The sequence below is a fragment of the Paramisgurnus dabryanus genome, chromosome 7 (assembly GCF_030506205.2).
Source record: "Paramisgurnus dabryanus chromosome 7, PD_genome_1.1, whole genome shotgun sequence".
NCBI classification, from domain to species: domain Eukaryota; kingdom Metazoa; phylum Chordata; class Actinopteri; order Cypriniformes; family Cobitidae; genus Paramisgurnus; species Paramisgurnus dabryanus.
This window is the reverse complement of record NC_133343.1, coordinates 26,288,808-26,315,526: the sequence shown is the minus strand read 5'-3', so window position 1 is coordinate 26,315,526 and position 26,719 is coordinate 26,288,808. Positions and strand designations below refer to the sequence as shown.

The window sequence follows — 26,719 nt, the reverse complement described above, 5'->3', positions numbered from 1 at the left end:
TGGTCAGGATTAAGAAACAGGGGTAGTATTCCATGAAGAGACCGAAAAACTGATACGGCTTTAATTTAAAGGAATTTTGGGGACATCCTAGATGCACTAAATAATGTGTTTCTTATTTAAACAGTGCAATTAGCTATCTCTACTGATTGGCTAAAATCAGCCTAAGCTTTAACCTGATTTTCCAACCTGGTTTTAGCTGGTTAGAAGACTAGTTTTTGATGGGTTTTGGACACTTTTTTGATGATCTTAGCTGACCAACCACCTTAAACCAGGCTGGAAGCTTGGCTAGCTTGGCTAAACTTAATTGTTCTTAGCTGGTTTAAAATAGAAGTAACTATGCTGGTCCTAGAAGCTGATAAAGCTGGATGGTCGTCTGAAGCTGGTGGGTCAATGGACTTCCAACCTGACCAGGTAAGACCAGCTAAAAAGTGTCTAAAACTCCTCTAAAACCAGCCTATTATACCAGCTTAATCGGCTAAAACCAGCCCTTATGAAAATTAACTGTTTTTTTGTGGTAAAAGTGTAAACATGTTTTTTTTACTGTAGTAAAACCATTGTTAATTTTCATAAGGACTGAGAGATAAGATACAAATCTGCCCTTACGAAAATTAACCATGGTTTTACTACAGTTAAAACCAAAAAAAACATGCCTGGTTTTAACTGTAGTAAAACCATGGTAACCACAAAATAACCATGGTTTTGACAACCATGCAAAAAAAGTTAATACATGCTTAGTGTAGTAAAACCATGGTTTTCTGATAACCAATACACCAAAAAAAACATGGTTACTACACGTTTACCACAATAAAACCATGGTTTTCGTAAGGTTAACTTGATGTCAGTCTATATATAACTACATAAAAATATGACTCAGTTAAAAGTCTGTCACTTAAAGCAAATCACTCAGTTGCTCCCCTCCCTTTCATACCCAAATAACTGTAAAACGTTGCTGATTTTAAAGTTTATTATTTATGTGAATTATCTCGCTTGTTTATGAATACGTCATTATAACGAGTGCGCTCTCGTTTCAGGTCGGAGAAGTAAATTCCTTGCATTCCTCAAACAAAAATGATCTCCTGAGAAATTTCCCTAAAAGCCACTATAGTGAGCACGTCATGTTTTATGTAGCGTAAATGCAGTTTAGACAAGCAAAGGGGTGTACAACCATGAGCTGTGATTTAAATCCCTTGAGGGAAACTTGGGTCGGGACAGGATTGTGCAACATTACTTCCTCATGAGGTGTATAGGCGTGTACCGTGAATGCTGGATTGCCCACTCACTGTCTCCTGCAGATACAAGTCGAAACTGTCCCGTATGAAGAAACCAGTTGAACCTCCAACAGTGTAAGTTTGCCTTTTTAATGTAAAATATATGATATATGTTGCCATCTATTAAAGTTTTGTACTGTAGTGGAGTTTGACATGTGAGTGTAATCGCCTTGACTGCACCCACGCTCTTTCACTTCATATGACTTCAGGTGGGACTCAGGTAAATTTGACGTAGCATAGTAAATCAGTACTAACTTTTCTCATTTTAGTGCTCAGTTTTTGTGTCACGTTTAAGTTCAATGAAATATGTCGTTGCGTAAGCAGCGCTTAAATTGTATGTTAAGTTCAATTTCAATTAGCATTCATTTTGGTTACGCTTTCATGGAAACTACAAACGGGTGAAAATTATATTAATATTGCGAAATTGCCGTATTTCGTAATTTTCCGTCAAATTCATACGCTAGTAAAACATTAGGTTGTAGGTTTGGGTAAAATAGTCTTGCTGAATAAAAATGCATTAATAAAAATTTTGATATTTCCGTTACAGATACTGAACCCTAAGCTGTTTACCATTAAAACCATTACAAAAACTTTTTATATAGTGTTTTTGGTCTTATTCCAGTAACATGTAATGGTGTTTTATTGGTTCCCATTCACCAGATACTGTAACATCCAACCTGCAGAACCCATACACATTACCAGTAGAGACCATTACAGTTTCTATTAAAGGGATAGTTCACCCAAAAATAAAAATTTTGTCATAATTTACTCACTTTCATGCTGTTACAAACCACTATTATTATTACTTTTGTTCTGATGAACACGAAGGAAGATATTTTCATTCGTGAGCCCCAATCACTTCCATAGTGAAAAGGGGAAAAATAATGGTAGTGCGGTAGTGAATGGGGCTCATGAACATTCCTCAAAATATCTTCCTTTGTGTTCATCAGAACAAAGAAATTTACACAGGTTTGTAACAACATGCGAGTGTGTAAATAATGACAGAATTTTCTTTTTGAAGTGAACTATCCCTTTAAATCCAATACAATCCATTTGAATATCTGCAATTAGCTTCCTTTTAAGCAGGGAGAATGATTACAGTTTTATGAAGACAACTAAAGTTATAACTTTTACAGCTTATAAAAGAAGAATATTGATTGCACTTTTATCTATTATTTAAAAAAATTTGAATTATAACAAAATCATAAAAGGTATTGTACTATACATAATTATGACAAGCCTTTACACAGAGTGCATGTTTTTAACTCGCATCTGTTTTTGTTTTGCTCCATCCAGAGGTCTTGGTTTTTCAACATGTTTTGAGCATCAGTGACTATACCCCTACCCTCAGGCCACATAGGATCGTGGAGATGTTCCTCAGTCCTAGCACCTTGTTAAAATGTGTCTGGCTCCAGATACATCTGACCTGTGCCCTAGGAACATGCCCTACGATTTTACAAACCCCTTTGAACTTTTCTGTCAACTACCACCCAGTTAACTCTTTTCAGACTACAAACGGCATACAGAACATTGTAGTTAATACGAATTTTAATGAAGTTTACGTGGCTTCTCAAAATGTGATTGAAGCTCTGGACGATCAGCTTAAAAAACTATGGGAATTAAAAACCGGCCCGTTCGGCAGTCCGGAGTGTCAGACCTGTTCCTGTGACATTGAGAATGAGCCGGGAACGCCATTGGACACAGATAACCAGGTTCTTGTTTTAGAGCCGTTGGATCATATTGACAACCTGTACGTATGTGGGAGCACCCAGTATGGAGTCTGTACCCTCAATGAACTTAATCAAGACAAAACACCCCCTGAACCTAAATGTTTTTTCAATAAAAATTCCAACTCGCGCTCTGACTGTCCTGACTGTGTCGCTAGCCCTCTCGGTACAAAAGTCAGTGCAGTATTAGATAGATTTGCGACATATTTTTTTACAGCAGCTACCATCAATAGCACCATAGCTGGGACTTTTGGCAAGCGTTCCCTTTCCATACGCCGCCTTCTGGCTACCGAAAACGGTTTTGACAGTGAAGTGAAGGGTCTGACGGTTCTTCCTCAATTCCAGAATACATTTATCATCGATTACATCTATACCTTCCAAACAGCAGAATACGTGTATTTCTTATCTGTACAGTGGGAGAGCCCGGAGAAGCCGTATGAAAGGTTGCAGACCCATCTTGGGCGGCTGCCGATCCAGGACAGTGAGACATGGATGTATAGGGAGATAGTTCTGGAATGCCGCTTTGAGCCCAAAAGAAGGAGAAGGAGCTTTACGGATGTTGTGTACAATTCAGTTCAAGCCGCCCACTTTGGTACAGCAGGCAAGGAGCTGGCTGATGAACTTGGAGTTAAGATGGATAGCCCAATCCTGTATGGAGTGTTTGCTGTAACTGATAAGAAAGGCAATCCTACCCGTCAGTCGGCCTTGTGCGCATTTCCAATAGACTACGTGAACAGTGCCATTGAAAAGGGGGTCGACGCCTGCTGTTCAAAAGGTATAGAGAATCTCTCACGTGGGCTAAGCCATTTCCAGCCTTTTGCAAAGTGTCCTCGTGAGGTAAGTTTGTATTTCCCACCAAAGCTGAAAAATTCTCCTTTTTGCTTGTGAAATCCCAGCTAAAGTAATTTTTTACTTTTCAACATAAAATCATCCTACATCATATAAAGAACATATAACCTTGATATCTTTAATATTGAATTGGTAAGGTCATTGAAATCAATGTGAAATCATTGAGTGAAATTCAATATTGATGATCCTCATTAGTAGATTATGAGACTTTAGCCTGGATTTCACAGACAGGATCACAATTTTGTCATTAAAGGAATAGTACACCCAAATATGGATATTCTGTTGTAATTTGTTCATCCTCATGTGTTTCAAAACTTATGACTACATTTATTTCCGAAAACATAAAATGACACATTTTCATACAATAACATGAATAGTGACCACATCTTTTTGGTGAATAACAACTTTTGAGATGAAGTGATGGGTTTTGGGTCAGAGATGAGGTAAACACCCATGCAGCCGTAGTTTATAAAGTTTATTCACAGAAATCCATCATTTCACCTCCGAAGACATTTAATAACCATATAGATTAGTTTTTGATAGATGTGCTTTTTAGTTTTGGTTTAAAAATGGGGCACTTTCTAATGCCATGTTAAAGCTAAAATGAGCCAGAATATAAAAAATGTAACTCTGAAGTTTTTGGGTGAAGTGTTCCTATATCAAATATATCTGGTATATATTAATGATTATTTATTTGCTCAATTACTTGCTTGTTTTAAAGGAAAACACCACAGTTTTTCAATATTTTACTATGTTCTTACCTCAACTTCGATGAATTAATACATACCTATCTTTTTCAATGCGTGCACTTTTAATCTTTGTATAGCGCTTTTTGAACATGTTAGCATTTAGCCTAGCCCTATTCATTTCTATGGCTCCAAATAAAAGATTAATTTTGTGCCACCATACTTACTTGTGTAACTACTCATGTAACAGTCTTTAAATAGGGAAAACTGTTTGGGGCATAGGAATGAATGGGGCTGGGCTAAATGCTAACACATTCACGAGGCGCTGTACAAAGAGTAAAAGTGCACGCATTAAAAAAGATAGGTATGTATTCATTCATCTAAGTTGAGGTAAGAACATAGTAAAATATTGAAAAATTGTGGTGTTTTCCTTTAAGGTTTAATCACTTTAAATTGTGTTCTCTAAGGGGCTAATCACACCAAATGCGCTTTAAACGCAAGGTGCGACGCACTGCCTTTTTTAAAAAAGAGCAGTGCGACGCGGCTTTTTATATTGCTAAGCAACTACCGAGTCAGCTGTCTTGTCAATCAAATATTGAAGCGAGTGCTCTTTTGCTGTTAACTGTCATAATAGCAGAAACTTTAAAAAGAGGGCGCTTGCTCTGACCTTGTTTGAGAGTGAGAGGTGCACAAACACGCAGGAGAGAGTGAGCTAGTGGAGTCCACCTCTCCCCTCATGCAATTGGACATTGGAAAGATGCGAATGACGTCCGGCACTTCTCCGCTCTCAGCGCTCCTTCAAAAGCACGTGCTGCAGATGGCGGCAAAAACCGCAAGGCGCTCGGCGCGCATAAACAGTGCGCAAACGCTCCCTGCCCATAGAATATCATTAAAAAAAGGCGCCTGCAACTGCCATAAACGCTTTTGGTGTGATCAGCCCCTAATACTTTAATTTTCTACATGAAACTCTCCCCATCTCTTGATATTGTATGCATAATACTTTTATAAGTCTGTTTGACATTGCTTAAGTTATATATTAAAAGAGGGGAACCATAAAAGAAGTATAATGGTTGAAAATTGTAGCTAGGCCCAGGAAATGACTCATACAAATGTTTGATATTTACTTAACTTAAATTTGTAGCTGCACACGTTCTGGAAATCTTTGGATCCAGGCCTTGTCATGTCCTCTGATTGCAAATAGTTTTGGAGTCCCTGTTGTGTTGTTGAATTCATGTAGTCACTTTCTGTAAGCCAACACATGCTCATACATGAACTTTAATACGTCATTCAATGCTTTACTGAAGTTTCCACGGGCAGAAGTTTTTGCAGAGATTGGCTTCATCTCTTAGGATCTTAAACAGAGAACGAGCCAAACCAGGGCTGATTAATCAGATATGACGTCAACGGGTTGTTTTTACCCGTAGAAACAGATACAAAGGAAATTGGCGAGCGAATGATCAGTTTATTTATATTAAGATGTTTATTTTAAATATATAATAGACATTTCAACTATTACTTTTGATGAAAAAAGTTTTTCATCGTTTTTTTTATTGTTTTATATTAAAAAATGCCTCCTACTTATTTTTCATTTTTCATTCATGTATTATTTAAAGCTCACATAACACTCACTGTTTCTGCTTATATTAATATTAATCTTGAGTACCTATAGAGTTGTATTACATCCTTTATATATGCAAAGATTCGTGAGTTTTATCAGATTTATAAAAGACAGATCAGCCGTACCGATTTTGTCCGAAAAGAACAGAGTTCCTCTATGCGAACCGCAGGTGGAGCAACACACACAAAACAAATCGTGGTGACCATGCCTTTGCCACTATTGGCCCAAAACTTTGGAACAGTCTTCCACTACATGTAAAATCGGCGTCTGTTTCAAATGTTAACAATAAGGACTTCCACTTTATTTCCTGCACTGAAATTGCCCATATAAGAAATAAAGCAAGATTGTTGCATATGAATCTTTCATGTAAAAAAAATCTTCCGAAACTTGTCCGAACTCTGGTGAAGTGCATTCAGCACAGATATACTGCGTCATATATGTCCAACTGCTTTTTGACACTTTGCCTATGTTTAACATGATGAATCCAACTCTTAAATAGTGTTAATAAGTCAGAATGTATAAAATTGTTTTTAACCCCATACCCTTTAAAATATATATGTTAAAGAGTTATAGAAATACAAATGTTAGTAGTCTTGTAGAGCTTAAGGATTTAGGATCAAATATTTGACTACAGTAACAATTAAAAAGTTTTACTTCTATTTCAGGATAGTTTATAATGTCAGATATGATAAGGATGAAGCGGTACAGTAAAAGGATGAAGAGATTAAACTGTCTGAAAAGCATCCTTTACTGACAGAATGTTTTTTCTGTAAATTCTAATTTGGTCACAGAGTATGAACTTTAAGTGCAGGAAGTATTTTATTATTGCCAGATGGTTTTTACAGCCCTCTCAAGCTGTTGCCTCCTTTTTACTGGTTTACATAAGTTTATGTATTTTGTTTATCACTGTTTAGCACAAATTCCCAATTGGCCACAGGTTATATACTGTATACCTATACATTACATTAAATTTAGGCATTTGACAGACACTTTTATCCAAAGCATTGCAGTCCCATACAAAATTTGGCACAGAGATAGAAAATAAAGTAAAAAAAACAAAAATGCAGATGACAAAGTGTAAATGACTTGGTGTAATTTCTTAAAAGATACAATGCACTTGCTGTGTATATTTTTGTAATTGCTATGTACGTTTGATTAAGTGCTGAGTGTGAAGCGCATTTATAGCCATTATGGTGGAACCACTTGATGTGATTGCAATGGAATTTGTCAAAGTAATGGAGAAAAATACTTTAAGTGGAAAATGCATTATGACATTTTCACAATATCTTATTAATTTTACAAACATGTTCTTCTATTTTGTATAGAATCCAGATAATGTGGAATGCAAAGCTCTTCCCACCATGGTGTCAAAACCGTACTATAGAGTGGACTTCTTCAATGGCCAGTTGAAAGATGTTCTCCTCACATCTATCCTGGTCACTACCATTGAGAGTAAGACTGTGGCTCACATCGGCACGGATCACGGGAGACTCTATCAGGTTATTAGACAACTTTGATTGCCATCATTGCATTGCGTCTTTTAGCCTTTTTTAAGGAGAGTTCACCAAGATATATACCGAAGAAAAACAAATTTACTCACCCACGTGTATTTCTAAACCTGAGTTTGACTTTCTTTGTTTTTTAGTGAGACACAAAAGTAGATTCTGCAGTAAAAGTTGGATCAACCTAAAAAATGACTTCAATTGGTAACACCTAAAAAAAAAGGTTTAAGTGAAAAACACTTTAAGTGAAACATTTTTACCAATTGAAGTCATTTTTTAAATTAAAGGATTAGTCCATTTTCTTAAAAGAAAAATCCAGATAATTTACTCACCACCATGTCATCCAAAATGTTGATGTCTTTCTTTGTTCAGTCGAGAAGAAATTATGTTTTTGAGTAAAAAAAATTGCAGGATTTTTCTAATTTGAATGGACTTTAATAGAGCCCAACATTTAATACTTAACTCAACACAACGTTTTTTTTTCAACGGAGTTTCAAAGGAATATAAACAATCCCAAACGAGGCATAAGGGTCTTATCTAGCGAAACGATTGTCATTTTTGACAATAAAAATAACAAATATACACTTTTAAACCACAACTTCTCGTTTGTAGATCCGGTCGTTATGCGCCAGCTGACCCCACCCAATACGTCATGACGTCAAGAGGTCACAGAGGACAAACGTGAAACTCCGCCCCAGTGTTTACAAGCGTCTTGAAAGAGGACCGTTCCTACATTGTTGTATGTCAACTGATACTAATGATGTCTTTGTGGCAGTTTATTGTTTAAAATGGTCCGCAAATGTGCGTTTTATATATGTAACACGTGACCTCCCTACGTCACTACGCATTTACGTTAGGTCACGCTGAACCGGACTTAGATGAAAAGTTGTGGTTTAAAAGTACATATTTTTTATTTTTCTTGTCAAAAATGACAATCGTATTGCTAGATAAGACCCTTATGCCTCATTTGGGATCGTTTATATTCCTTTGAAACTCTGTTGAAAAAAACTGTTAAGTGTTGAGTTAAGTATTAAATGTTGGGCTCTATTAAAGTCCATTAAATTGAGAAAAATCCTGCAATGTTTTCCTCAAAAAACATAATTTCTTCTGGACTGAACAAAGAAAGACATCAACATTTTGGATGACATGGTGGTGAGTAAATTATCTGGATTTTTCTTTGAAGAAAATGGACTATTCCTTTAACTTAGTTTTAAACTTTTCACTTTTTATAGTGTGTATATTCTCTTTGCATTATAATTGAATGGCGACTATGACTATCATATCATCACCTTCCTAAACTTACCTAAAGTAATTTTTTCAGGTTTCTCAGAAAACACAAATAAATGGAACTAACTTGAGTAGATGAGTAGATTTGTGTTCTTCCGGATGCAGCTGCCATTTAGAAAAGCTTTTAAAGTCTCAATGTCTTTTGACTTAGGCAAAATAAAACGGCCTACAACTTTTTGTCAAAAAATGACGTAGGCAATTAATTTAGAAAGGTGACGATATAAGAGTCATATGAGTTTAGAAAAGCGAGGTAGGGCTCGTCAAAAAAGTTGAGTGAGTCATCTAATAATTTTTAAGTTAAATTAACTTAAAATCTTAAGGCAAGCAAATTGACCAACAAATCGTTTTTACAGTGTGCCTGACATTAACAGTATAATTAATAATTACGATTATGACAATTAATTGTCTGTTTTTGGGCTTTGACGATTACAACGATTATTTAAAGAGCTCAAAGTGCATCTGACATAACGTTTTCTTGTAAATTAGCTTTTTTTATCAGACTCTTAATTAATTTTGCCAAAAAATTTAGTAATTTTGAATGGCATGTGGCAGGGATTAAGCAGATTTGAAGCAAAAGTATTTGATGAATACGTGCCTAAGAGCTTAAGACTAATATCATTATCTAATTTTTTATGGAGATGTTCATCTGAGCACCTCATTTATAAATCGCCATACGTATTTTTCTGTGCTTCTTTCATTAAATATTTGTCACAAATTATTGTAATTATTTAAATTCCTACTGTGGGGACAATCATTTTTTTATGTTGTTTATATGTCTATGTGGTGTTTTTTAATGTTTTAAGACAGGACATCGGTGGATTTATCATTCAACACCATTGCTGAGTATTACATAAAATGAAAGTCTATATTATGTTTAGATGCCTCAAGAGGAATGTAGAATCTATTTACAAATACATCTATGGTTCAAGGTGGTACGAAATAGTGGACTAATTCGCATATTTATATCTATGGTCCGAGCTGTGCAATTGTGTAGTAGGCGGGACGAATTTGCATATTCATGGGTTACCTTTTAAAAAGGTCTGAATATGTACCATATTGGTACAGATATGTACCTCTGCAGTATGTACTGCACCTTTTTAGGTACAAAAGTGTACTTTTTAAAAAGGTACCACCCCAGTGACAACTTTTGTACCTTCTTGTAACATTATAGTGTGTGTGGGGGGGCTGATATTACAAAACATTTGGTTTTTCTTAAGGTTTACAGTAATTGTGGTTATCTGGCATAATCACGTTTGGTAAAATAACTGCGATCGGTTAATTATTTTATAATTGTGACAGTCCTAACATAAGGGTGAAAATGTATTTTTTTGGTAAACTATCACTTCACTAAAAAAAGGTTCTCTGTTGTTTTTCAATCAGGTTATTCTCAGCATGTCACAGCATGTCGTGTTTGCCAACTACTCTCTCGTGGAAGAACAGCAACGAGTGTCACGAATAGCTGCGGTTCTTTCTACCGAGCATCTGCTTTTTGTCGTCGGAAACAAGGTATGTACAAGTACGCCTCCAAACGTTCATTAGTGTTTATCTTGTACAGTTCAAAGGCTTATCTGACATCAGTAAAGAAAGTTTTCTATAACATTTTTGGGTTCCGGTAAATGACTCATCTGCATTTTCTCTGTGTCCTAAACCAACCCTCGTAAAGGTATTCCAAAATAAAAACCTCTTTCTGTTTCTTCTATACTGTATGTACAGTTATTGAAGGTGTCCACCAGAGGGCCCGGCTGTGCCCATTTCCTCAACTGTTCAATGTGTTTAGCTGCCCCTAAGTTCATGGGATGTGGCTGGTGTGGTGGAGTCTGTTCCCAAAAGACACAGTGTGAGAACCAGTGGAGTAGCAACTCCTGTCCTCCTGTTATCACTCAGGTAACACATAGCCAGAGGACTATAATGATAAATAGGCAATAAAAGTTGCAATAAAGTGTCTACATGTGTCATCATACACAGCGACTATGATCTGGTAATATGAGACTTTCAGAGTAATATCAGGGCAGGGCTGTGTTAACAAGCATTTGTTGGACTCTTGCCCCTGTCTTGCATAGATGAAATACCAGATCATTCATTTGGAAAAATTCAGTACAAAACAAAAGGTTAGACATGGTTCACTACCTATTGATACTGTTTTTGCGTAATAATAATAATAATAATAATAATAAATGAAATTATAAATATTGAAATATAGAAAATATGCAAAAGTGCATATTTAATAGTTAAGAAAGTAAAGAAATTCACACATAGGTTCTGTATATACATCTCCATAAAATATATTGTTTTTAATTTAAACCTTAAAATAAAAAGGATTTTAGGTGAAATATATAATAAGGAAATAATGTCTAAAAAAATCAATTTTAAAGTTTTTTGTTTCAATGCTATGCTAATCCATCATTTTAAAACAAGGTTTTATTTGTTAGAATTAACTTCATTAGTTAACATTAACTAAAAACTAACAGAGCTATTTCATTTTTTTAACTAGTTTTTCTTTTTAAAGTAAAGTAAATGAATTTGTACATTAATTCATTCACAGTAAACTAACTTGAAAGACAAAGAAGTTTTTTTGAATGAACAATTGTAATGGTCTTAATTAACGTTAACAAAGATCAAATAAATTATGTAAAATATATTTTTAGTTAAAGGTGACATAGAATGATTGAACGGGGTATTTATCCTTGTTCTGTGATGTGACATGTAGACAAGATTATTTTTTGTTTGGGTCTGTAATGCCTTAGAAGCTTCCTAAAAACCTCTCTCAGATAGCTCTATTAGGGTGGGGGATTTTAAACAAGTGGTTTTGCACCTATTTGGCTCCCCCTACTGGCTTAACTTGCAATCTCATTACTGATTGGCTGACTTTGCTGCCACTCAAAAAATGTAGCCAATTATTTTAAAGTGGAGATTTCAGATTGGGCCGTTTTCTGGCTGACATTTCTAAAAGAGGAATTTCTATGAGACTGATATGTTTAGCATGTCTAGCACTTTTTGTATGTTCGTAAATTGCGGGTAGACTACCATTATTCAACAAAAAAAATTTTTATTCACTGTCCCCTTTAATGTAAACTAATGTGATTGAATGAGACCTTACTGTAAATTATTACCTTAATTCTTAAAGGGCCACTCCACTTTTTTGAAAATATGCTTATTTTCTCCGGGTCTGGCGGTTGCACTTTTAGCATAGCTTATCACAATCCATTGTATCTCATTAGACCATTAGCATTGCGCTAAAAAAATAACCAAAGATTGATTTTACACAGTGCCCGAAAATAATCCCCTGCTATTGAAAGTAACCAAGGGGACTATTTTCGGCTGCTGCTTAATATCATTGCGCCTGCTGCAGCCATGTTACAGCGGCAAAGTCCTTGATTATTACGCCAGAATGAGAGTATAGTTCCTAGCCATATCGGCCCAGAAAATCCCAACTTTTAATTTTCAGTCGGTCTTAGTACACGATGTAACTACAGAAGAGTCAAGTTTTAAATAGGAAATATATCGAAACTCTTTCGTTTTTTTTTTGCGCGATGCTAATGGTCTAATCAGATTCAATGGATTGTGCTAAGCTATGCTAAAAGTGATACCGCCAGACCCGGAGATCAGCTAAATGGATTCCAAAAAGGTAAAAATCAAATGTTTAACTCTAGGGGAGCTGGAAAATTTGTATTTTTAAAAGAAGTGGACTGTCCCTTTAAGTCATTGTGATTTATTTTTATTGACACGTATTTGAAATATAAAGATCAGGGACACAAATTAAAGCATCTCATGACTAATTCATCATGGCCTTTATGCACAATTCTATACATTAATATTTTTGGTGCTGTTCCTTGTCAGTTTTTTCCCAACACAGTGCCTTTTAATGGTAAAAGTGAGCTTACTCTGTGTGGATGGGACTTCCAGTCAGCATCCAAGCCTGCTATCACTCAGACTACACATCAGGTTAAAGTGGGAAACAGCAGCTGTACTGTCATACCAGAGAAGAGCAGTAGCTCTCAGTAAGTAACAAACTCGCATATATACCAGGAAATACTTTAAAGTTTTCTCTCCTGAATTGATATATGTGACCCTGTATGTGAAATCTTCAGATAAAGTGCAATTATCTAATAATGAAATTAGAAGCATCAAAGTTTGGTTTCTGTTTTCATTTACTTAAATTTTTGTTGTGGCCTTACTCAGTCATTATTAAAGATATCAAGGTTATATTTTAACAGAATGTTCTTTACATTATGTAGAGAGAAAAAAAGACTAGATGGGTTTTCACAGACTGGGCACATATTTCTCATAAAAATAGGAATTCGGGGGTGAGACATATCACAGGGCTTAACCCATACTATAGATAGCGTATTAGCATTTTAGTCTGTTTTACAAAACATAATTTGCATGCTTTTCCCCAGAAGAGTGACATTCACCTCTGTGTGAAATACGAGCAGAGCCGGCCCTAGACCTTTGGGGGCCCTAAGCAAAATTTCGTCGGAGGCCCCTTTGACCGTTTTAAGTAAGGCCTAAAGAAAAGCAATGACTACCTTATGACTATACTGCACATATTATCTCTACTATGTTATTTTTTTTAAATGTGTCTATTAAATTATGTTTTAATTATTCTATGTATACTGTATGTTAATGATCTTTTTTACATTGCTGGTCCTGAGTACGTATTTCGTTCTTATGTGGCAACATGTAGCCTACAGAATGACAATAAAAGACCTTGGGGTGGTCCCGGACAGGGAATATCTTAAGACAGGACTCGGCCTTAGTTTAATTAGAAAACATAACTAATTTGAACAAAAATGCCTTACTAAAAACATTATTTGTGTGGATTTTGAGGCAAAACAAAGAGCACTGGTGTATTTTAAGATATGTCAGTGCAAGCTTTTTTCAGTTTGGACAGCTCTTAGCCTACTTTTATTTTAGTCTAGGACTACTTTAATTCCTGTCAGGGAAACTGCCCCCTTGAGTTCTTGATTTGAGTTCCATGTTTGATGTCTAACAGGAAAAAATATGATACCACTGACTGAACTGAATGGCAGTGCAGTGCAACAAACACACACTGATGAACTTGCTAAATAAAAAGACTTTTCACTGACCATCAAAGAAACATTTTTAATTGACACCAGAGTTTAAGAGGCACAAACAACAGCCTATATATAATTTGAATGAAATTGAGTAAATAGAATAACATTTAAATAAAATATAATATAAAATAATAAATATAACACTTAAATGTTTAAATTTTTCAAATAAACAAAATTAACAATAATATCTAAAACATCACAAACAAGGTTAATAGTACCTAACATTCGCCTCACTATATATTATCCCTTACGTAAATAGCATAACAAAAGTTAATAGGCTTGTTTGAGATGAGCAAAATCTGACACAAACATAGGTTTGTGGATAATAACAATTAACTTGCAAATAATATTAATAATTGAAGATTAACAATTAACATTGCATTCATAACATTAATCTAACAAAGCTGACTACTGTATGTCATATGCATTGCTATAGTTTAAATATTAAAGACTGAACAGTGACATTATAAACTTTTGCAAAGGCCAGCAGGTGGTTTTAAAAACAGTTCGCTGTCTGGGCATGTACCACCACGCATATGCGCATGAGTTTGTTTACTCTTACACATAAAACACTTTAAATTCAGACGTTTAACAATATAATTACACTAATGACATACATATTTAGAAATGACAATGGCATACGTGAAATATAAGCGTAACAGAATTAATTTACCACGTTAAACCGTTTAAATATTAATTATTAAGCTTAATATACCAATTCACGTTATGATGGCAAATATAAGAAAGAGAAGTCAAACAGAACACAGGTTTGGTCATTACCGAAGTCAAATAAGATCCACTTACTTCGCATTTACGCACAAACACACATAGCATTAAAGAAATTGTCCTTAAAGCAACAGCAAAAGTTCGCGTCTGTATCAGTGATCTGGCTCAACTCAACTTTGCGTTCTGTGGGCGGGATGCTCGCCTGCACATAGATCGCGGGCACTGATTGGCTGCTGCGCTGGATGTTGTGTGTCAATCAATCTCGGCAAGAAAGAGATCTTATTTATTAGCGAACTTTCATAATAACTATAATAACAAGTAACAGCCTTTTTAACATTGCCATAATAATAAATAATGAATATTTATTTTATGTTACTTTTGATGAATGATTTTTTTCAACCACTAGCTAAGTGATGGCCCTAGCTAGGGGGCCCTCTGCTGGCCACGAGGCCCTTTGCAATTGCAAGTGTCGTTTAGTGGCTGGGCCGGCTCTGAATACGAGTCATTTATATTTTGGATATTTTTTTAAAATTGGACTGTAATGTTTTCAACCATTTATCTGTTAAAAGTATTGAAAGTACAGTTGCATATAGACATCTTCAAAAATAATAAACACAGATGAAGAGGTGCAAAATAATTTTTACACCATTATGAACCGACCACACAGAGAATTGTATCCTAACAATCACACATACTGTGTTGTTTCTCAGGCTGGTGTGTCGGATTGACGGTGTTGGCTCAGAACTGAACCAGAGCTTAAAAATAACAGTGCAGGTTTATGAAAAGAGAGTGGATAGTGGATACTTCATCTCTGGAGAGGCTAGCAAACATGGCATCAGCTTTGTGGTAATGGCCTTTACATTCTTTATCATTTATTACCCTAGTAAATAACGGTTTCCCTTTGTATGTTTATCAATGTTTTTGTAGTTTTTTACTTAGATGTGTTTGACATATTCATATTCACATTGACAAACAAAAAATAATTTTTTAAAATCTTTTTTATATCTCCCATTAGAGTCCAGAAATCACAGATATCAGTCCAGACTATGGACCTAAGATCGGGGGAACCCTAATCACCCTGTCAGGAAAATATCTTGATGCTGGTGCAGACAGAACAGTCAGACTTGGGGGCCGAATCTGCCCTGTTGAAAGGTTATTGTGCCAGGTTATTACATTCAGTGTTAACAAGTTATGTAAGCTTTGGTCTGAAAACAGTGTTGGGGTGAAGTGGAACACCAGACTGCATCACAAAACATCAGTACCTCAACTTACTGATGTTCAACAAGCATACAGTTAAGGTGTCCACGTTCTTAAAGGGATACCCAAGCCAAATATCAAAATTACCCCATTATTTACTCACCTTCAAGCAATCCGAGATACAGTTCATATGTCCATTTGAAGTTATGTTAGTAAATGTCCTTTCTCTTCCAAACTTTATAATGGTAGGAAACAGGGATCAGGGAACAGCTTGTAACTTTAATCCCAAAAAGTGCATTCATCCTTCACAGAAGTAATCCACAGGGCTGCAATGGGTTATTAAAGGTCTTCTGCGGGTAATCGATGCGATTTCAAGCGTTATAAACTATTATAACTAGCTTCTGGTAATGAAGCCATATTGGACTTTATTAACCCCTTGGAGCCGTGTAAATTACGATTATTATTAAATATGTGAAGGATTGTTGCACTTTTTGGTAGTTTAAAGTCAGAAGTTGTCCCCTGGCCCCTATTTACTATACCGTTATAAAGCTTGGAAGACAGGACATTTACTGAAATAACTCCAAATGTGTTCATCTGAAAGATGATGGACAAGTGTATCTCGGATGGCTTGAGGCTGAGTAATTATGGGGTAATTTTCATATTTAGCTGGAGTATCCCTTTATGGGCCCTTTTTTTAACGATCTAAGCGCATTGTCTAAAGCGCACAGCGCAACGTCTAAATGGGTGTGTTCGAATCCACTTTTGGCAATTTAACGACAGGAAAAATGGCTTGTGCGCCGAGGGCATGGTCGAAAAGGGTTGGTCCTTTTTTTTAATGAGTAATGGGAGTATTTTGGGCGTAACGTGCAATAATCCAATGAGAGTCTCGGCTCTCACCCCCTTTAAAAGCAAGTTGCGCTGGCGCTATGTCTAATCCCTATTTAGATGACGGGCTTTGTAAACTGAAAAACTAAGCGGAAGAAGAAGATCCCCAGTTTAAGATTAATGTTATATAATTGTGTTGTTTTTCACTTGAAATTGAAATTGTTATTTTTTTTATTAAAACCTTTAAAACCCCTTTAAAATAATTTACAAGTATGTAATAAAAGGTTTGTACTCTAAAAATACTTTATTTGTAACAAACAGGAGATAAAGAATTTACAAACGGCTCTCTGCAAGTTTCAGCACTTGGACAGTGTCGTGAGTTTTTTTTAAGCATTACTTATAAATGTTTCTCATCTCACCATATCCACAGGTACAGAGTCATCATATACAATAAATCCATGGGGTAGTAGTTTAAAAAAACATTTAAAAACAGATGCATTTGTTTAAAGCAAAGCATTTATTTACTTACCAGGCTGCAGATGAAGCAGCTCTTTGCGCCTTCTAACGTCTCATAATCGGTCCTAATTTATGTCCAATAGACTCAATAATAATCCTTTACATTCAATCCTTTAATATTTCATATTTAAAAGCGTTTTTATGCAGCTGCGCATTCATGTATGTGATAAGCAAACCTGCGTTGTCGTCCCGTTTATAGGCGCATATTACTAATGCGCTCTTTAAATAACAAAAAACATATTGCGCCGTTGACTTTAGACTTTAGATCAGGTTTTTGTTGGTCAATGGCGTAGTCTATTTTAGTTGCCTCAAAATAGCAACACGCCAACAATGTGCCCGAACACACCTCGTTTTCAGACCAGAACGCCCATGGGCACAAAAGGGGACGTAAATGCATTTGTTATTTAAACAACGTGGCGCTAAACGTGAAAATGATAATTGCGCAGGGTGGAAACTAGCAAAAGACTGCATTGCGCCGGGTGTAAGATAGAGCCCTATGTTTTTGTATGTGTATACCAATGCATTTTTCATTTAATTTTTTCTTTCCTGTATTCACAGTGTCTCCAGCAATGGGTCTTCTATAATTTGCCGGTCTGAAGGTGTGGAGGAAATTACTACAGTAGATGTAAAGGTTGTAATTGATGAATCAACCATTTCAACCACAAAAAATTTTAGCTACATGGTCAATCCTGAGGTGGTGGAGTTGAAACCCAGTTGTGGTTTTAGAAGGTAAGTCAAACATTCAGGGTTTTTTTTTTTTACATATTTGTGACCCTGCATGTGAAAACCCACTCTGACAGCAGTCAAATCTAGACCGGATCTGCACCAAAGTCAGCAGCTTCAGTGCGGATCCGGCCTGTAGTTGTTTGCTGTTTGGGCTAAATACAGTAGCATGTTAAGCAGTTTTTACAGTTATTAAAGTCTGTAGTTTTTGTATATCACTCTGTATTGCCAATTTCTAAATGGTTTGCTTGTATATTTTGGGTCCTGATGAAATGAAGAGGATCAAAAATCACAATCACTGGCCAGAATCTAAACTCTGTGTCCCAGGCCACCATAACCTACAAGGGCAACAACACAAGACCCGTTCAAGCTGTAAGCCTTTAACATCTTTCACTGTAAATGTTTTATTTTCTAAACATCCAGTGAATTTATCCACCTATCGGACACTGTTACTCAACAGGTGTGCATTGGGCAAGGGAATCCCACACAGATGGAGTGCACAACTCCTGTGTGCGAGGAGTCGAGCGGGACCATCTCCGTGGATCTGGATGGACTTAAAGGACTTATGCCTCAGTCATTCACCTGTCATCCGAATGCAGAGCCCATCCCTTTTGAAACAGAGGGCCATGTGCTTGAACTCAGCCCGGGACAGGATGAAGTCTCATTGCATGTGTGTTCACATTTTTTGTTTTTATTAAATGGATACTTTTACTCCTGTATTAACCTGGTCTTCAAATACGTATTGTACTAATATTATATGGTGTTTTTCAGCACAAAAAACTGGGCCTGGTGTCAGGTTGCATGGATATCTTCATGACAATTAATGGAGTGGATTGCAAAAATAAAGTTTTGGACAATGAGATCACTTGCAGGATCCCCAAAAATATGACCATCCCTAGGAAGGGAGCACCGGTGAAGGTTCTTAGACTGTATATAATTTATTTCAGCTTTTTGACAAGCTGTTTGTGTTACTTTTGTCCAAAACATTTCATTTGGTTTTCTCAGGTGTTCGTGAATAGGGAGGAATATGACATTGGTACAGTGGTATTTACAAACAGTTACGTTGTGGGCATTGTGCTGGGCATCTTAGCTGCAGTTGGCGTTGGGGCGGCTCTGGCTTACGTAGCCATGGCACAGAAAAATAAGAGGAAGAAAGGTAAGTATTTTAATCTATTTATTAAAGTGTGCCAGGCTTTCATTGCATTATCCCTGATCTGTTTAATTTTGATTGACAGCTGCCCTCGCTGAAGCTCGACTGTCCATGCATTCAACTCGTCCACCGTTGGAGAATTATGACCGATCACCTGATGGTGACTACAGAAGAGGTTAGAAGCTGGTCAAAATCATTATTTTGGTGAAAACTATGGAAAAAGCTACAAATAAATCTTTCAACGCTACTCTTCATGCATTCAAGGTCTGTCGGTTTCTCTATTTCGAGATTCACAAGGAACCTTCTCCAGTGTGCCGTACACCGGGTCCATGGACTCTGCAGCAGCTCTTCTGATGCCAACGCAGACGATCACTTTGTCCTCTCTCCGGCCACATTTGCTGGAGGAAGTGAAGGATGTTTTGATCCCACCAAACAAACTTACAATTCAGCATGACCAGATCATTGGCAAGGGTACGTTGAGCACTCCCCCATTCATTTTGTTTTGTTTTTTACATTACCTCTTTTTAAAAACAGCATTTTCCTGTTTTCATAATCTTTCTTAGGTCACTTTGGGACAGTGTATCATGGTCACCTTACTGATAATGAAGACAAACAGATCCACTGTGCTGTCAAGTCCTTGAACAGTGAGTGTAAACTGATGGTTATATTATATTTATGCTTTAAAGGGACACTCCATTTTTTTTTTTTTTTTTAAATATGCTCATTTTCCAGCTCCCCTAAAGTTAAACATTTGATTTTTACAGTTTTAGAACCCATTCAGCTGATCTCCGGGTCTGGCCGTACCATTTTTAGCATAGCTTAGCATAACCCATTGAATCGGATTAGACCATTAGCATTGCGGTAAAAAAATGACCAAAGAGTTTTGATATTTTAAAACTTGATTCTTCTGCAGTTACATTGTGTACTAAGATCGACATAAAATTAAAAGTTGCGATTTGCTTGGCAGATATGGTTATGAACTAAACTCTCATTCTGGCGTAATAATCAAGGACTTTACTGCTGTAACATGGCTGCAGGAGGCGCAATGATATTACCCACCGCCTGAAAATAGTCCCCTGCTATTGAACGTAACCAATGGGACTATTTTCGGGCACTGCGTAATATCACTACGCCTGCTACAGCCATGTTACAACAGCAAAGTCCTTGATTATTACGCCAGAATGAGAGTATAGTGACTAGCGGTCAAAAATCAAATGTTTAACTCTAGGGGAGCTGGAAAATTAGCATATTTTCAAGTGGAGTGTCCCTTTAAGTATGTATTTGTTATTCAACTAAACAATAAACAATATATATTTTAAACATGAGTTGTATTCATACAGCACACGTTTCAGTCTATACTGATGAAAATCACTGATACATCACTTTGGATAAAAGCATGTGCCAAATGCACAAGTCTAAATATGGCTTTGTTAATGCATACATTAGTCAAGAACTTCCTGAAACATTTAGACTAAGCTTTGAAAATGAGTAAAGATTGTCAGTATGAACATAGCCTTTGATTTTTCAAGCAAGGTACATAATGCTTATGGGTGAGAGGAAAACATTGAAAATATGCCTGTATCATTATTTATTAAAAGGGATCACTGATCTGGAGGAGGTGGAGCAGTTTTTGCGCGAAGGAATATTCATGAAGGCCTTCCACCACCCGCATGTCCTGTCTCTCTTGGGCATTTTGCTCCCCAGTGATGGACTTCCTCTGGTGGTCCTTCCGTACATGAAACACGGCGACCTCAGACACTTCATCCGCTCTGAGAAGAGGGTAAGCACATTCATTTTAATTCAAATTAATTATATTACAGATATACTCATTTACAAAAGGCAATAATAGATAAAAAACTGTCAAGACTCCCAGCCTATCCTGAAAGGGATAGTTCACCCATAAATTTAAATGATGTCATCATTTACTCACCCTTGTGTTGTTACAAGCCTGTATTAATAAAGGTAGAGCACCATTGACTTCCATAATAGTATTTTTCCTATTATAGAAGTAAGTCATTTTTGGGTGAACTATCTCTTTAAGCCTGTGCACTATTCCAAGTATTACTGGATGACAGAAATGTCATTCTAAGAACAAACATGGATGTTAGACTAACTTTTTGCACTACAATATGTTGTCCTTATAACATAAACTTATTGTTCTCAGAATAAAGAACTAAAAAGTTTCATACTCTCCCAAAATACCCAAATGCTTTGACCAACTATTGGTGGCTTTTATATTTGTGTATAATCTTATTATGAGATTTGGAGTATTAAAGTTTGATTTAAATTATTAATATCACATTGATTTTAATCTTTGACATGACCTTACTTAGTCAGTATTAAAGATATCAAGGTTATATTTTCAATAGTTCTGGGAAAAGATTAATCGGGATTAATCGCATACAAAATAAAAGTTATTTTTTTGCATAATATATGAGTGTGCACTGTGTGTAATTATTATGTATATATACCGTAAATACACACACATTCATGTATGTTTTTAAGAAACATTTTCATGTGTATATATATATATATATATATATATATATATATATATATATATATATATATATATATATATATATGTATTCAGGGGCGCTGTAAAAGGGGGAGTAAACAATGACGATTCTCGGGGCCCACGGGTAAGAGGGGGCCCCAGAGAAGCCCCCAAAATTGTGGTGCTAAAAAAATATTCAATAGTAAAAATTATTAACTTTAAATTATTCTATTTGCTGTTTCCTGGTATCAAAAAAAATTATTTGTTTAGGAAACACAAATGTCTCAATTATCATAAAATGGTTCAGTCTGCCCAAATTGTATAATCCAGGCAACACTTGACTGACAAGGAAGTGAAAATGCCTCAAAAATCTGGAAGTCAAAAACTGAAAAATTCTTAGTTTTTTTGTCTTGTTTTCAGTAAAAATATCTAAAATTTCTTACATAAAGATGCTTTTTCATGATAAGCAAAACGACCCAAGAAAATGAGTCTTGTTTGTAGACCAAAAATATTCAATTTAAGTGATTTTGTGCATAAAACAAGTAAAAATCTGCCAATGGGGTAAGCAAAAAAATCTTGAACATTTTTCTTACACTCTAAATTCAAGAAAAATTCAAGAAAAATTTCCTTACCCCATTGGCAGATTTTTTTGGTTGTTTTATGCACAAAGTCCCTTAAATGTAATATTTTTGGTCTAAAAACTAGACTTATTTTCTTGGGTCGTTTTGCTCATCAAGAAAAAGCATCTTAATTTAAGAATTTTTAGATATTTTACTGAAAACAAGAAAAAAATGCTGGAAAAAACGCTGGAAAAAATAACAAAACACAGTTTTAGTTAAACGTTCAACACTGCAAAAAATGACTTTCTTACTTAGTATTTTTGTCTTGTTTTCAGTGCATAAGATGCTTTTTCTTGATGAGCAAAATTACCTAAGTAAATGAGTCTAGTTTTAAGACAAATTAATATACAATTTAAGTGAAATTGTCCTTAAAACAAGCAAAATGATCTGCCAATGGGGTGAGAAAAACTTGTGAAATAAGATTCAAGTAAAATTTTCTCACCCCATTGGTAGTCAAAATACCATAAAAGCGCATGTTTTTATGTAAATTAATATGAAAAAAGTCTTGGCTGTGTTGAGGGCCCTGTCAAGATTCTTTTCATGGGGCCCAAAATCCTTAGCAGCGCCACTGTATGTATTCAATATAATATATTAACAATAAAAAAGGATATATAAATAAATGTTCTGAAATGTATATATGTATGTGTGTGTCTTTAAATATACATAATAATTACACACAGTACACACACATATATTAGGCAAAAATGCACTTTTATTTTGTATGCAATAATGATGATTAATCTTTTCCCAGCACTAATTTTCACAGAATGATCTTTAAATTATGTAGGATGATTTTATGTAAAACCAGTAAATCAAACACAAAAAAATAGACGTTAGCTTCACAGACATATATTGATGTGCCATGTTATTTCATACTTTTTTATTAATTCAGTATTATGTATCGACTATCCCTCATGTTTAGAATCCAACAGTGAAGGATCTGATTGGCTTTGGACTCCAGGTTGCCAAAGGAATGGAGTATCTTGCAAACAAGAAGTTCGTACACAGAGACCTTGCGGCACGCAACTGCATGTTAGTAGCCAATCGATTTGTTTATTGTAAAAATAAAATGAGTATGATCAGTACAGATGCACAGTGAGTATACATTAATACAATAATATGCAATCTTTTCCTAGGCTGGATGAATCCTTTACAGTAAAGGTGGCTGACTTTGGCATGGCTCGTGACATTTATGATAAGGAATACTATAGCGTTCAAGATAGTAAAAAAGCAAAGTTGCCAGTCAAATGGATGGCAATAGAGAGCCTGCAGACTCAGAAATTCACCACTAAATCAGATGTGGTAAGAAAATATTTCCTTTTTAATGTTTCTGTAAACATTAAAAACATGATTGTCATCCGCTGTACTATTTACTTCCTCTAGTGGTCATTTGGAGTATTGATGTGGGAGTTGATGACAAGAGGAGCCAGTCCGTATCCTGATGTGGACCCTTATGACATCGCTCGCTATCTGTTGCAGGGTCGTCGACTGCATCAGCCACAATACTGCTTAGACTCCCTGTATGATTTTATGTGTACTTACTTGTTATTTAAAAAAAAACACGAAATAAGAAAATAAATATAACATTGTAGATGATGTATTTGATTCCCTTTTTTATTATAGGTGGTCCATCTTGCTACAGTGCTGGCATCCAGAGCCCGAGAGAAGACCGGGCTTTCCCACACTTGTGAATTCCATTGATCAGATCCACTCCAATTTAGAGGGGGAGCACTACATCAACCTACAGGTCACCTATGTCAATCTGGACCAGCCCAGACCTTACCCGTCTATCTCTCCAGCCCCCTCCACACTATTAAAGTTCACAGAGGACTCCACCTGACACTAGTTCACTCAAATAAACTTTAATAGCTGCCTTCATCCATTAGATTAAAGAAGCTCAAATGGTCTTTAAAAAGCAGGGGTTCCCAAATTTTATATTTTTTGACCACCTGTCAGGTGTTATCTATCTCAGGATCCTTCAAAATATTATTAAATGGAGAAGAACAAATTTGTTCTCTTTTAGTTTTTATTTTCATTGTATGAATTAAGTTTAATACAAATACCAAAATATGGTAATGCATCAAAACCATTATCCTTGCCATTGTCATTAATTAAACTAAACTTTTTTGTGTCATTCTCTGAAACAGCCAAGTGACTTACCACAAGACCCACAGTTCGTAAAAAGTGTGAAAGCCAAAAGCAATACACAAGAAGAAGAAAATGTAAAGTCTTTGTGAATCTGAAGTGGTCATGCTTTTGTACATTTTGTGTGCTGTTTGTCGTGTGGCCAAATGAATGTAAGGCTTTTCTTGTGTTGAATGTCATTTTTCAGTTTTATTTTATACTTTTTTAATATGGAAATGTGTTTTACACTGGATGACAACTCAGCGTCAACTGTTATTTCTCATACTTTGATATTGTCTGTAATGATTTGCATTTTATGGTACAGAAAACACGATTGCCTTTTAAAGGACGTAACAGTGATTGACAATATTACTTGAAATATGGTTTGATGTTTCATTCTGCTGTGTTTCTTGTTTGTTTATCTTTGTATATTTTGTTTAATGTAAATAAATAGATCAAACAGCAATGAAACTTTAAGCAGTGACATCTCATGCGATGTTATTTCATATACATCATCCAGCTATTTTAAACACATATATATATACACTCTTAAAAATCAAGTTACTAACAGATTATTTTTTTTAAAGCTTTACTGAAATGGTTTACTTTTCTAAACTTGTCACTAGAGGTCAGTATACACCTACTGTCTGTCATACTACCTCTAGTGTCTCTAGTAATAGTAAGTTTAATTTAGGTTTGTCCGGATAGACTGCAGTGAGTCACATGGAAAGCAAAGCAACACTTTGAAATGCCAGTGTATTAAAGTGCTGAGTCACTTATGCCATTTGGCTGCAATCTAATACATCTTTTAATGATACAGCTTGTAATTATATAATTTAAATCATATTATAGGAGGATAACAGGAATTAATGTCCCTTTATAGTCAACATTAAATCAAAATGGACGTTTCCGGTCTTCTTGTGCAAGGTCCACCAGTGCACTTCTAATAAAAACAATAATTGTATTATTATACAATGGCACTAGACAAGGTGTATTAATAGTTACACACTTTAATTGACATTGCCTGTCAGATAAAATAAAAATACATTTAAACCATTACATGTTTTAATGTTTTTTTAAGTTTGTTTATGTGGAATTCAAAGTCTGCAAAAAGTCCGCTTCTTTGCATATTTTCAAAAGTCAAGCACCATTTCAGTCCAGTGTCTGTTTAATTTCAACAAAAGCAAACCTCAAGAGTGACATAAAGTTACATTAAAGCAATGTAAAAGACACAAAGATGTGATTAAAAATCAGGGTTATTCCATCAAATATTCATTTTTGAATTGTTCCTACATATAAAAACATTAGCATTGTGTAGTTTAAAAGTGAATATAAAAAATAAAATATAGATTCTTCAGTTGCAGTTTCCTGCAAATAAATGCAAATACATTCTTTTTATTAGAAATTTGGCAAAAAATTGTCTAGTAGTTTACATGAATGAAAAAAAGAGCATTAACTTAACCCCTTAAGTGGTGCAAATACCCTTTGATTGGGGGTCTGAAAATGTGATATAAACATTCAAATTAACATAACTCTGGCACTTTTTGGTCTAGAAGCCTAATCTTGGTCTTGTTTTAAAGAAGACACTTTGGGGGTTTTCACAGAAGCCGGTGAAAGATTTTAATAAATAAATAGTTTTAGCAGTTTACATTTATTTTAATTACTAAAAAATAATGCAATAACATATTAATGTTATAAATAAAATAATAAAAATGTATTTTTTTTACAAAAGTAATAAGGCAAACATGAAGCCATAAGTCTCAAGTAGTTCTGATCCAAATTAAAATCACAAAAAATGAGGTTTGTGTCACACTTTTAGTGGTTTTACCAACAATGGCCACTAGGTGTCAACGATTTGCTGCATACTCTTGTCACAAATTAATAAATGACTGTCACTGCATTATTATTGAAATATGAAAACTACTTTTTTAAAGCTTTCCAACAATATATAGTTTGTCAACATTTTTAAGATTTATAATAGGATATAGTGTTATGAATATATAATAATTAATATGCATTCTTATGGGGGGAGTCATGTAACAAACATACGTCACTACATTATTTCTATCATCAGATGACCTTGAAATATGAAAAGTACATTCTGAGAGATTTTCAGTGATATATAGTTTGTCATGATTGTTTAGGTTTAGAACAGGGATATACATATGTAAAAACAAATTGAGGCCACCTGTGGCCGTGTGACATTTTAGAAACTGACTCTCACACTACGTCATAATTTTCCCAAAAGAGTGATACAATATGTAAACTACACCAGAGGCGATTCTAGGGTTAGAGCTTTAGGGGTGCTGAGCACCCAATGAGCTCCGCT

The 26,719-nt window shown here is 35.3% G+C and overlaps 1 protein-coding gene across 4 annotated transcripts; it reads left to right on the top strand.

Moving 5' to 3' along the window:
- The first annotated feature begins 1,223 nt into the window (after positions 1-1,223).
- mst1ra (macrophage stimulating 1 receptor a) lies at positions 1,224-25,358 on the top strand. 4 transcript variants are annotated; one of them, XM_065279839.2, is made up of 22 exons: positions 1,224-1,343; positions 2,565-3,832; positions 7,474-7,647; positions 10,318-10,443; positions 10,651-10,821; positions 12,775-12,935; positions 15,449-15,584; positions 15,754-15,890; positions 17,835-18,005; positions 18,278-18,371; positions 18,460-18,669; positions 18,771-18,917; positions 19,005-19,155; positions 19,235-19,324; positions 19,414-19,620; positions 19,713-19,793; positions 20,748-20,929; positions 23,189-23,298; positions 23,403-23,568; positions 23,650-23,786; positions 23,890-24,013; positions 24,414-25,357. In XM_065279839.2, the coding sequence occupies exons 2-22, from the start codon at positions 2,639-2,641 to the stop codon at positions 24,501-24,503; spliced, it is 4,059 nt and encodes a 1,352-aa protein (XP_065135911.2). In that variant the 5' UTR covers positions 1,224-1,343; positions 2,565-2,638; the 3' UTR covers positions 24,504-25,357. The 4 variants fall into 4 exon arrangements, with proteins under 4 accessions (XP_065135911.2, XP_073671297.1, XP_073671296.1 ...); XM_073815196.1 differs by having other exon boundaries at positions 19,447-19,620; positions 23,890-25,358; XM_073815195.1 differs by having other exon boundaries at positions 19,438-19,620; positions 23,890-25,358.
- Positions 25,359-26,719: the final 1,361 nt, after the last annotated feature.